The sequence below is a fragment of the Harmonia axyridis genome, chromosome 4 (assembly GCF_914767665.1).
Source record: "Harmonia axyridis chromosome 4, icHarAxyr1.1, whole genome shotgun sequence".
Classification (NCBI taxonomy): domain Eukaryota; kingdom Metazoa; phylum Arthropoda; class Insecta; order Coleoptera; family Coccinellidae; genus Harmonia; species Harmonia axyridis.
Window position 1 is genome coordinate 534512 of NC_059504.1, and position 12066 is coordinate 546577.

Genomic DNA, 12066 nt, shown 5'->3' on the forward strand with positions numbered 1-12066 from the left:
CCTGATTTATTTGTATATAATAGAACAAATTAATTCATCTGAAAAATACCTTCAACAGTCACTTAATAAAATGGCTTTACATTTTGAATAGATCCCAAAAATCAGGTTTGATCCTTATATTCTCGAAAATATAAATAATCATTTTGAAGATTATGTTACATAATTACGTCAGTTTCAATTAAAAAATTACAAAAATTCAATTTAGTAGAGAATTTGTTTGATAGCCATCTATACGCTATTTACTGAATTCAACTTTGGAAAAGCCAACCAAGTGTAGAAATCTGTACTATGGACGGCACTACCAAATCTTAGTTTGAGCTACTCATCTTAAATGTCTCCATAAAATCAAATCGAATTCATAGTCAATAAAATTGTTATATGTCTATGATCGAATTTGAAATATGTATGATTACAAATTGTCAATTGTTCGGTTTCATCCGAATATTAATTGAAAAAAAAGTCATGATATGAACTTAACACTTCAGCTGAAATCTTTAATAATCAATTAATTTTTTACATCAGTTATAACAGCCAATTTTCATTTTGAATAGTAATATAATCACTCAGGTAGAGTTACTTAACTGTCGAATGAATGGATACTTTATGAGCTTTGAGATCTGCTTTACGACTGCAAGCATACTTGCATAAGTGACATTTGTGTTTCTTTATATTTAAATGAACTGATTCTATATGAACCTTAAGATGTCCTTTTTGAACTGCTGCATAATCACACAAGTTGCATTTATTTTTCTTTATATTTAAATGAACTGATTCTATATGTTCTTGAACACGTACCTTTCGAGCTGAACCATAACAACATAAGTGACATTTATGTTTCTTTATGTTAAAATGGACTGATTGAATATGAGCTTTAAGATTTCCTTTTTGAGCTGCGACATAATCGCAGAGGTGGCACTTATGCTGCTTTATATTCAAATGGACTATTTCTATATGCTCTTGAAGACGTAATTTCTGAGCTGAACAATAATCACATAGGTGACATTTATGTTTATTTGAGTTCAAATGCGCTGAATTCATATGTCGTCTTAAGCCTTCTTTATACGCTGTTGCAAAATCACATTTTTCACATTTATACTTCTTCAAATTCAAATGAAGCGAATCTATGTGCTCTTCGAGGTTTGTCTTGTAATTTGTAGCAAACTCACAAAGGTGACACTTATGTTGCTTCATATTCAAATGAATCGATTCTATATGCTTTCTAAGGTTCGCAATTCGAAATGAAGCAAAATCGCATAAGTGACATTGGTGATTCTTTATATTCAAATGAACTGATTCGATATGAGATTTGAGGTCTCCCGCCTTTTGAAATGAAGCAGAATAGCATATATGACACTTATGTTTTTTCATATTCAAATGAACTGATTCTATATGAGATTTTAGGTGGCTCTTTTGACCTGCAACATAATCACATAGTTGACATTTATAATGCTTTATTTTCAAGTGAACTGAATCTATATGCCTTTCAACGTAAGACTTGCGATTGGAAGCATAATCACAAAAATTACACTTATGTTGCTTTGGATTAGTCTCCTTGGGAGTCTCATTCAATTTCAAATCAGATAATACCCCATTTTCATATTTTTTTGGAGTTTCTATTGTCTTATGAGATTCCTTATTTTCTTCTAAAAATTGTTCAATATTTGGTTTAGGAGTTAACTTTTCATCTTCTACGTACTGAGCACTGAAACAAATTTTCACATTCAAATAAACATAAACAAGCCTGAATATTTAATAACATAATTTCTGATTCATTATAATGTTATAGAATGAATGAAACAAGTAGATAATCTTTCAAATACCCAAATATCCTGTTTTTCATTTGAAAGTAGTTGTATGTATTTTTATATAGATGCATTTGATATAAGTAATAATAAATAAAGTAAAAAAAATACTTACTTGTAGCTAAAAGTTGATTCTTTGATCTCATCTTCATCAACTTCTACTTTTAACATTTCGATCTCCATCTAAATATTTTTTAAACAGAATGTGAATTTTTTTTTAATTTAGCTTGCAATGTTTTCAAGCAACAATCATAACAACAATGTGCGCATAAATTAAGTATATATTTGTTCTATGAATGTGCGTTTGACAGCCAAGAACCATAGATAGATAGATTAGTTTGTCTATGGCCAAGAACTGCTTTTCCCGACCATAGATATATCAAATAATAGGTTATGTTATAGAAAAAATACTTTTTGAGAGAATAATTTATATTTTTCTTAGAGTATTTTTTAGATTATGGTATTCTCACTAGATAGTCTTTATACATTCCTAATACTGCCCTCTAAAATTAAATTGAATAAAATATTAGTCACATTTTGGCTATATTAGATTTTTACAATTCATTTGACAACATAGGTAACCTTAATGTTGTTTAATTTCCGAATGAGCAGATCTCAAATGAGAATTGATATGCGTTTTCCAACCAGAAGTATACTTGCATAAGTGACATTTGTATTTCTTCATCTTTAAATGAACGGAATCTATATGAGCTTTGAGGTCTGCCTTACGAGAGGTGGCATAGTTACATAAGTGACACTTCGGTTTTGTTATATTAAAATGAATGAATTTGATATGATCTTTAAGGGATGCCTTTCGAACTGCTGTATAGTCACACAAGTGGCACTCATAATTTGTTATATTTGGATGCATCGAATCTATATGGTCTTGAAGTCGTCCCTTTCGATCTGAAGCATAATCACATAGATGACATTTATGCTTCTTTAAATTCCAATGAGCTGAATTCATATGTCTTCTTAAGCCTCCTTCATACGCTGTGGAATAAGTACAATTCGGACATGCATATTTCTTCAAATTCAAATGAACCGAATTTATATGCTCCCCAAGACTTTTCTGGTCAAGTGTAGCACAGTCACAAAGGTGGCACTTATGATGTTTTATATTCAAGTGAACTGCATTTATATGCCTTCTAAGATTCATTTTTAGAGCTGAAGCAAAATCGCATATGTGACACTTATGTTTCTTCAATTTTGAATGAATTGAATCCATATGACATTTAAGGGAGGCCTTTTCAGCTGCAGCGTAATCACATAAGTGACATTCATATTGTCTTATCTTCAAGTGAACTGAATCTATATGCCTTTTAAGGTTAACATTTCGGGCTGAAGCAAAATCGCAATGGTTGCACTTATATTTCTTTGGATTAATCTCCTTCTTCTTCTTCTTAGGGGTCTCATTTGATTTCAAATTGGATAAAGCCTCATTTTCATTTTTTTTTGGAGTTTCTTTGGTCTTATCAGATTCCTCATTTCTTTCTACAAATCGTTCAACAGCTTCAATATTTGATTTATAAGTTAACCTTCCATCATCTACGTACTGAGCACTGAAAAAATCATTATTTAGAATAAAACTGTAGAGAAATCCTGCAAATACCCAAATATTCTATTTTTTTCTAAGTAGTAGTATGCATTTTTTCATAGATAAGTTTGTTATTTTCAGAAATTGAAGTGAATAAAACACTTACTTGTAATTAAATAATTCTTTGATCTCATCTTCATCAACTTCTACTTTTAACATTTCGATATCCATCCGGATATTCTTTCAGCCAAAACTGCTGTGGAAATTTTTCAGACTTGCTCAAAATTTTTTGAACAACACAAACATCAGAGATAACTACTTTTCAGGGCAAATGTATGTAGATTTGTTGAATACAGTCGATTTATTATTAACTACAAACATAGATAACTGTAGATAACAAAAGTATAACCCCATAATAGTCTTTGACATAGGCCATAGAGTAATAAACATAGACGTTTATCACTCTGAGTCATAGACCTAATTTCAAGAAGAAGAAAAATTTAGGTCTATGATCTTTGAATATCAGTGAACCACTGAACTGAAGTTAAATCATAGAATTAATAAAACCATTATTATTATTAGTTCAATGAGTTGAATATACACCATAGACCTAATATCAATGGATATTAGGTCTATGATACACACATTATTTGAGTTCTGTGTTTGACAGGTAAGAAATGGTAACCACATATCCCCATGTTGGAGACCTGAAAGAGGAAGAAGAATGGAAACCACAGATTATTATTATTATGAAAACTAATCTAGATTCAAGAGAAGGATGCGCCCTCTACATCACTAGTTTTCAAGTGTAGGGAATATCATTTTCACGATGATAGTAATATCACAGATTACTGTTAGTCTGTGGTAATATAGTGCCTCAGAGGAAAGAAAAATTTTCTTTCCTCTGAGTATAGTGCTATCTTGATAGTAACTATTGTTGGAACTATCACAATATAAACTACTCGTTAGTTACTATGAGATGATGCGAGTGCTATCGCGCATTACCATCATGCTAGTTACTATCACCGTGAAAATGAGCCTTTAAACAAACTAATACTTCTTGGAACATTTACAGGTTTTAATCTCATGATAAGACATTCAAAATAGAATTTTTTTCCAATTTAATTTTTTATTCAAATTAAAATATATTTCACAAATAATCACAAAACATTAGCTAATAATTGATAGTCATTGAGATTTAACTTAATTTTATTCTCATTTTCTCTATATTCCTTACATCATAGCCACTATGTAACTATGCCAGCTGTCGTAAGGAATCATAAGTTATTTGTGTTTCTTTAATTTAAATGAACTGTTTTTTTTTTCTTATTCGAATGAATTGTTTCAACATGGGATTTAAGATCTCCCTTGCGACCGCTTGCATAGCCACATAAGTGACACTTATGTTTTTTAATATTGAAATGTAATATTTCAACATGATTTTTTAGATAATCTTTTCGAACTGTTGCATAAGTACATAAGTGGCACTTATGTTTCTTTTCATTTGCATGAATCGATACTTTATGACGTTTTAGGTCCTGTTTTCGACAACTTGCATAGTCGCATAAGTGACACTTGTATTTTTTCAAATTTAAATGTAATGATTCTATATGCGCTCTAAGATATCTCTTTTGAGCTGAACCATAATCACATAGGTGACATTCAAATTTCTTTAAATGAGCTGAATTCACATGTCGTCTTAAATATCTTTTATGTGTTGTTACAAAATCACATTTTTCACATTTATACTTCCTCAAATTCAAATGGACCGAATCTATATGCTCCTTAATGTTTGTCTCATCAGATGTAGCGAATTCACAAAGGTGACACTTATGCAGCTTCATATTCAAATGAACCGATTCTATATGATGTTGGTGGCAATTTTGGTATGTAGCATAACCGCATATGTGACATTCATTTTTCTTTAAATTCAAATGAACTCTTTGGATATGATATTTTAGGGGGCCCTTTAAAGGTGTAGTGTAATCACATAGTTGACACTCGTATTGCTTTATCTTCAAGTGAACTGTATCTACATGCTTTTTAAGTTTCACCTTTTGGGCTGTTGCATAATCACACAAGTCACATTCATATTTCTTTGGATTAATCTCCTTGGGAGTCTCATTTGATTTCAAATTGTATAGTTTCTCATTTTCATATTTTTTTGGAGTTTCTATTGCTTTATCAGATTCCCCATTTTCTTTTACAAATTGTTCATCAACTTCAATATTTGGTTTAATAGTTAACCTTTCATCATCTACGTACCGAAAGCTGAAACAAATTTTTAAATAAACATAAACAAGCCAGAGATAATTATATAATATAATTTTCTGTACATGTAATTATATATGATTCATTATCATCAACTTGAATAAAACAAGTGGGGTATCTTTCAAATACCCAAATATTCAGTTTCATTTGAAGATTCTTTCTAAGTACAGTCAAATTTCGATAACTCGAATCATGATCTGACAAAAAAAATTAGAATTACCAAGAAAAAAAACCCCTTTTTTTTCAAATATGGATTATGTGTCAAAATAATGTAACATGAAAGTAAATAAGTTTAGATTGATATTTTTCCGCATCCATATTCTCACAAAACGTTTATAGAAACATAAATCCTCAGAGTTTATACCACTGAAAAATTCGGTTATTTTGTGATTGCATAATTATCTCATCTGTATTGAATGGTTTGAAAAAGACATTTGGGACTTCCATACGCACCACTACTTTCAACACTTCTTTTGAAAGTCTATATTTTCATCAAGAGATCAAGGTTTAAGAGTTCTTTTTGACGACATATTGTTAGCAATAAAGATGACGAGGTATAATAGACGTAAAACGAATTTTATCCACTCGAAAAATACTACTGCATACTCGTGAAACCTCACAACGTAAAACTGAACTGATCTTATGACAAACACATGAGCTGGGGATTCCCCCATAAATAGATTCATCGAATTTGCCGCCGAATATTTCGTTCGAGGCAAATACATCAAAAAGTCGTTAAATTGGTTCAAGATTAACATACTGAAAAATGTTTTCGAATTGGAAGAAAAACACAAAACAAACAACGTCCAATCTTGATACGATTTCAAACCGAGATATTGAGGAATGGATTCCTTAGTAAAAGAAATTTATTCTAAGATGAGTATCAAGGAGGATTTGACAAAAAAGCGGTATGAAAGTTATAAATACGCAGTCAGTTTAGTTATGAAAATGTGTAGATAAATAACGGACAAATAAAAGTTTTTGTGGATAAGATGGTTCATAGAGTGAAGACTTTGGCAGATTGTTATAATCTAGAAAAGACTGAAGTCGAATTTCTTGATGGTGAACCCTTTTTCTGGTTAAAAACATTTCGTGCTTGAAAAATTGTTTTGATAAAATGATTCTTTTAATGGATATTTTTGAAATTTCAAATTTTGTGGGTTCTGGGGTGTACTCCAGTATGGAAAATGTCAAGAAAAATACTGTATTATAACTTTGATTTAGTTGAGCCATGAAATTGATTAAGAAGATTATGATTTTGTTTTCTTGATGTACCTATATGTGATTCAATTGATTATTCATTCAATTTGAAAGGTGTCTGCATACAATCTTATGCTTAGGCAAGGCACCTCCAGATTTTAACTATTTTGTAAAATGTACTTGATAATGAATAAATTATTATTTTTATTTAAAAGTGACTTTGACACTTCTTTATGAAATAAATATCAATTTTTTAATGGAAAAACTGGAGGCGGCCAGTTTGTTGACTCGATTCGAAATTTACAGCTCAAAATTGATAGTATGGAAAATTTCATCTAGTTCATGTCATCGTTCATCGCGAATATAAATAATTACCATTTTCAGAAATCAAATTGAATAAAATACTCACCCGTAGCTAAATGATTCTTCAATCTCATCATTCATCATCCCTGCTTTTAACATTTCAAACTCCATCTGAATATTTTTCAAGTCAAATGTGGACCGTTTAAAAACTTGCTTGCACTTTTTTCAAACAATATGATGCTCATACGTTTGACCGCCAAAAAGTAGTTCTACCGATCATAGACATATTATTGAGTGATCATAGATCTAATATTTCTCTTGTTATGCTGCTGCCCTTTGCAAAAAAAAGCATGAACTATTATGGTTGTGCCTAAGATGTCTAAAAATATGAAGCGCGTTCGGCATCCGAGAGCGGACTGATTTTTTAGTCACGAGACAACATATTTTTACAGATAATCAAAATTTATCTGAAATAAATGATACAGAGCATCCGCTGTTGTCTGTTCTTTGATACTGCATGTGGCGCCCTTCGTGGCAAAATGAAATGAAATCATTAGTAAAACATAATCATAATAATATACTCTTTTACTGTCTTGCTTGCTGAAAAGGTGTTAGAAATTTCTGCTATTTTAATGTACTAGGAAGTTTTGAGTTGATTTTGTTTTCACTATCCGATTTTCAATATTGGAAATGAATTCTGAAGGTATGGACTTACATTTTCTCCAAGAAATTCACAAATTCAGTGCTATGTAGTTGGTTGCCACAATTCATATTACAATTAAAAGTAGCTTGAGAAAGAAGGAAAGATATGGATTATTAGTGTGAGAAGAGTTTGGTTAGAATATTTGAGAAATGTTAGCAAGTGTCTTTCATCTAAAACTTATCGTAGTGCTGATCATACTTTAAGAGAAATGGCAACCTCAAGTATTCCATAAAATATGCAGTACTCATTTTGTGTGAAACGTGAGAAATAATGATACTGATAGAACTTCATTTAACCCAAAGATTTGCACAAGTCTTGGAAGATGATATCTTTTTTATTTTCATCAGTAATTTCATGGACCATGATGCATAGGGAATGTGTGATGGGATAACTTACTGCCATACGATAAATAAATGATATTTAAAAACAGTGCAGTATTTGATAATAATAATAATTCATTTGCACACAAGAAATCCATAAAAACATACAAATATTTGCCATCAAAAGTTTACATGGCTTGTCAATCAAAAATCTTAAACTATAAATGAATAGTATTAATTAATTGTAATAAAAACATAAATATGAATGTAAGTACAATTTATCACATAATATTGAGAAATACATATGCACAAAAATGATTCCTAAATACATTTACCGATTCAAAAAATCGCTCAACCTGTATGTATATTGTATGGTCTTATAGCAAATCCTTTAGATTCAATTCATTTCCTTCTTCAAATTGTTCAACAACATCAATATTTGGTTTAATAGTTAACCTTTCATCATCTACATACTGAGAGGTGAAACAAATTTTCACATACATATTCAAATAAACATAAACAAGCCAAAGAGTCACATAACTAACATTTATTTTTTTTTATATTCAAATGCATCGATTCTATATGCTCTTGGAGATGTCTCTTTTGAACTGATCTATAATCACATAGGTGACATTCATGTTTTTTGGATTTGAAATGAGCTGAATTCATATGTTGACTTAAACCTGCTTTATATGATGTGGCATAATCACATTTTTCACATTTATACTCCTTCAAATTCAAATGGAGTGAATCTATGTGCTCCCTCAGGTTTGTCTTATAAGATGTAGCAAACTCACATAAGTGACACTTATGCTGCTTGATGTTCAAATGTACAGATTTTATATGTCTTGTAAGATCAACTTTTCGGGCTGAATCAAAATCGCATAAGTAGCATTGGTGATTCTTTATATTCAAATGGACTGATTCAATATGAGTTTTAATTGATCCTCTATCAGTCGCAGCATAATCGCAGAGGTGACACTTATGGCGCCTTATATTCAAATGCATTGAATTTATATGCTTTTTAAGATTCCTTTTTAGAGCTGAAGCAAAATCGCATAAGTGACACTTATGTTCCTTCAAGTTTGAATGAATTGATTCCATATGACGTTTAAGGGAGGCCTTTTCAGCTGCGGCGTAATCACATAGGTGACACTCATATTGCCTTATCTTCAAGTGAACTGAATCTATATGCCTTTTAAGGTTTATATTTCGGGCTGTAGAAAAATCGCAACAATTGCACTTATATTTCTTTGGATTAATCTCCTTGGGAGTCTCATTGAATTTCGAATTGGATAATACCTCATTTTCATATTTTTTTGGAGTTTCTATGATCTTATCAAATTCCTCATTTCCTTCCACAAATCGTTCAACAGCTTCAATACTTGATTTATAAGTTGACCTTTCATCATCTACGTACTGAGCACTGAAAAAAATTCATTATTTGGAATAAAACTGTGAGAATTCTGCAAATACCCAAATATTCTATTCTTTCTAAGTAGCAGTATGCATTTTTTTATAGATAAATTTATTATTTTCAGATATTAAAGTGAATAAAACACTTACTTGTAATTGAATGGTTCTTTGATTTCATCTTCATCAACTTCTACTTTCAACATTTCGATCTTCATCTGAATATTCTTTCAGCCAAAACTACTGAGGAAACTTTTCAGGCTTGCTTTCAATTTTCCAAACAAAATTATACCACAAACATCAGAGATAACAATCTCTGTCGAACATAGATAACTGTAGATAACAAAGTATAACCCCAAAATAGTCTTTGACATAGGCCATAGAGATGTCTAATCTCTGTGAGACATAGACCAATTATATGGCCTACTCCATAAAAAGCTATGCTAAAGCTAATGTTGCAAAAACTCTGTTCTATTAAATAACTAAGAACGTTATTGCAATAGAATAGAGTTTTGGTAATAAGCACTGACTTTATTAAAGTAGCCTGTAATCCTCAAACGCTATTCTGAAAGTTTACTGTTGGAAGGGGGAAAGTCATTTCTGATGGATTCGATCTTTACCTGATGAACACTTTATTTCCATAAATTAATTTCATTTATTATTTTTTTTTTAAACAACAGAATTCCTCACATAATCTGTTCTTCTCACATAATAATTAACAGTACACTATATCAAAGTTATATAATATTCCCTTAAAAAAATAAATTTGAAAATTGATTAAACAAGGATATATTCATAAAATACTGATCAAACTACTCACTACTTAATAAGAATTCGGTAGGATTGCTTCTTAATTATTTGAATAACTTAGTATTAAATATATTTCACTGAATAACTCATAGTTTCATTCCAGTGAAAAAATTCATATACAATGTATATATAAATAAATTTCAAATAGATATAAGTTTTGAATTGAATAAATAAATATTTGCCAAGTGGTTCTTGATGAAAACTGATTGCAGACATTTGAGATCCTAGATATTTGTCAGAAAAGAAAATAAAATAATACCAGAATAAAATATTCTCACAAATTTTTAATAAAGCAAATATATTTTTTTACAGTAGGTAATAAACCTTAGAATACTTAGATTAATTTCTTAGAATTAATCGATAATTCTAAGAAATAAGGAGGATCATATTGACATTTAACTGAGAAATATAAACTTAATATACAGTTATTTCACATTCGAATGAACGGATTCTATATGAGATTTGAGGTGTACCTTATGACGACTAGCATAGTCACATAAGTGACACTTATGTTTCTTAATATTAAAATGAACAGATTCTATATGAACTTTAAGGTACTCCTTTCGAACTGTTGCATAGTCACATAAGTGACACTTATTTTTCTTTGAATTCAAATGCACTGAATCTATATGCTCTTCAAGGCGTGCCTTTCGAACTGAAGCATAATCACATAGGTGACATTCATATTTCTTATAATTCAAATGAACCGAATCTATATGCTCTTCAAGGTTTCTCTTATGAATTGAAGCAAATTCACAAAGGTGACATTTATTCTGTTTAATATTTAAATGGACCGAATCTATATGTTTTTTGAGGTCATCATTTCGAGCTGATGCAAATTCGCATAAATGGCATTTATGTTTCCTTACATTTAAATGGATTGATTTAATATGAGATTTAACGTTTCCTTTTTCAGCTGAGGCATAATCACAGAGATGACACTTATGGCGTTTTATATTCAAATGAACAGATTCTATATGCACTTGAAGACGTCCCTTTCGAACTGAAGCATAACCACATAGGTGACATTTGTGTTTCTTGAAATTCGAATGATTTGAGTCTATATGCTCTTCAAAGCTTGACTTTTGAATTGAAGCATTATCACAAGAGTTCTCAGAATTAATTTGCTTGGGGGACTCATCAACTTCCAATTTGGAAAGCGCATCCTCATCATATTTTTTTAGAGTATCGATAGACAATGTGGATTCCACTTTTACATCTACAAGGTTTTCAACAATATCCATATCTTCAATCTTGAGTTTATACTGTTCTTTTTCATCATCTTCATCATCCACATATTCAACTCTAAAGCAGATCAAACAGATTGAAACAATAAAATGTTTACTTTTGATGTTAAAAAATTAAGTAAAGAAAATACTTGCTTATAGTTAATTAAACATTCTTTTTTCTCTTCTTCGTCACGTTCTATCTTGATCATTTTTATCCTACTACAATGAAAATTGCTTTATATTTGTTTGCAGTTTTTCAAATACGTTTTGTATTTATTAGTTGTTTTGACAGATATAATTTTTTCTATGGTCTCGATCTATATCACAACTTGAACTGGTATATTAAACTTAGAACATTAATATATAATATTAATATTATATATTATTATCTATATTCTAAGGAGAAAATTATGATGCTAGATCAGGTGCTGTCCAAACAAACGTAATTTACAAGCCAACTCTATAGTTTTTTCACAGA

At 30.3% G+C, this 12066-nt stretch overlaps 4 protein-coding genes across 4 annotated transcripts; all 4 read right to left on the bottom strand.

Moving 5' to 3' along the window:
• Positions 1-468: 468 nt before the first annotated feature.
• Positions 469-6296, bottom strand: LOC123677712 (zinc finger protein 808-like). Its single transcript, XM_045614394.1, has 5 exons — positions 5975-6296; positions 4647-5610; positions 3506-3579; positions 1918-3364; positions 469-1702 (listed from the first exon to the last, which is right to left on the bottom strand). The coding sequence occupies exons 1-4, from the start codon at positions 6055-6057 to the stop codon at positions 2386-2388; spliced, it is 2100 nt and encodes a 699-aa protein (XP_045470350.1). The 5' UTR covers positions 6058-6296; the 3' UTR covers positions 469-1702; positions 1918-2385.
• On the bottom strand, positions 574-1985 carry LOC123677711 (zinc finger X-chromosomal protein-like). Its single transcript, XM_045614393.1, has 3 exons — positions 1918-1985; positions 1527-1702; positions 574-977 (listed from the first exon to the last, which is right to left on the bottom strand). The coding sequence occupies exons 1-3, from the start codon at positions 1983-1985 to the stop codon at positions 574-576; spliced, it is 648 nt and encodes a 215-aa protein (XP_045470349.1).
• Positions 6297-8248: 1952 nt separating the features above from the next.
• Positions 8249-9891, bottom strand: LOC123677363 (zinc finger protein 711-like). Its single transcript, XM_045613834.1, has 2 exons — positions 9703-9891; positions 8249-9562 (listed from the first exon to the last, which is right to left on the bottom strand). Exons 1-2 carry the CDS (start codon positions 9765-9767, stop codon positions 8677-8679), a joined length of 951 nt encoding a protein of 316 aa, XP_045469790.1. The 5' UTR covers positions 9768-9891; the 3' UTR covers positions 8249-8676.
• A 737-nt stretch (positions 9892-10628) lies between these two features.
• LOC123678005 (transcriptional repressor CTCF-like) lies at positions 10629-11910 on the bottom strand. Its single transcript, XM_045614764.1, has 2 exons — positions 11742-11910; positions 10629-11664 (listed from the first exon to the last, which is right to left on the bottom strand). The coding sequence occupies exons 1-2, from the start codon at positions 11795-11797 to the stop codon at positions 10785-10787; spliced, it is 936 nt and encodes a 311-aa protein (XP_045470720.1). The 5' UTR covers positions 11798-11910; the 3' UTR covers positions 10629-10784.
• Between the last annotated feature and the right edge of the window lie 156 nt (positions 11911-12066).

What these genes read in the sequence shown, in the direction of transcription:
- LOC123677363 (XM_045613834.1), bottom strand. Translation starts at nt 9,767, where the DNA reads ATGAAGATCGAAATGTTGAAAGTAGAAGTTGATGAAGATGAAATCAAA. An exon ending in AAAGAACCATTCAATTACAA is followed by an intron (nt 9,563 to 9,702) that starts GTAAGTGTTTTA and finishes AATTTTTTTCAG; the next exon opens with TGCTCAGTACGTAGATGATG.
- LOC123677711 (XM_045614393.1), bottom strand. Translation starts at nt 1,985, where the DNA reads ATGGAGATCGAAATGTTAAAAGTAGAAGTTGATGAAGATGAGATCAAA. An exon ending in GAATCAACTTTTAGCTACAA is followed by an intron (nt 1,703 to 1,917) that starts GTAAGTATTTTT and finishes AATTTGTTTCAG; the next exon opens with TGCTCAGTACGTAGAAGATG. An exon ending in TAATCCAAAGCAACATAAGT is followed by an intron (nt 978 to 1,526) that starts GTAATTTTTGTG and finishes ATTATTGTTCAG; the next exon opens with CTCAGAAATTACGTCTTCAA.
- LOC123678005 (XM_045614764.1), bottom strand. Translation starts at nt 11,797, where the DNA reads ATGATCAAGATAGAACGTGACGAAGAAGAGAAAAAAGAATGTTTAATT. An exon ending in GAATGTTTAATTAACTATAA is followed by an intron (nt 11,665 to 11,741) that starts GCAAGTATTTTC and finishes GATCTGCTTTAG; the next exon opens with AGTTGAATATGTGGATGATG.
- LOC123677712 (XM_045614394.1), bottom strand. Translation starts at nt 6,057, where the DNA reads ATGGAAGTCCCAAATGTCTTTTTCAAACCATTCAATACAGATGAGATA. An exon ending in AATAACCGAATTTTTCAGTG is followed by an intron (nt 5,611 to 5,974) that starts GTATAAACTCTG and finishes AATTTGTTTCAG; the next exon opens with CTTTCGGTACGTAGATGATG. An exon ending in AAAGAATTATTTAATTACAA is followed by an intron (nt 3,365 to 3,505) that starts GTAAGTGTTTTA and finishes TGATTTTTTCAG; the next exon opens with TGCTCAGTACGTAGATGATG.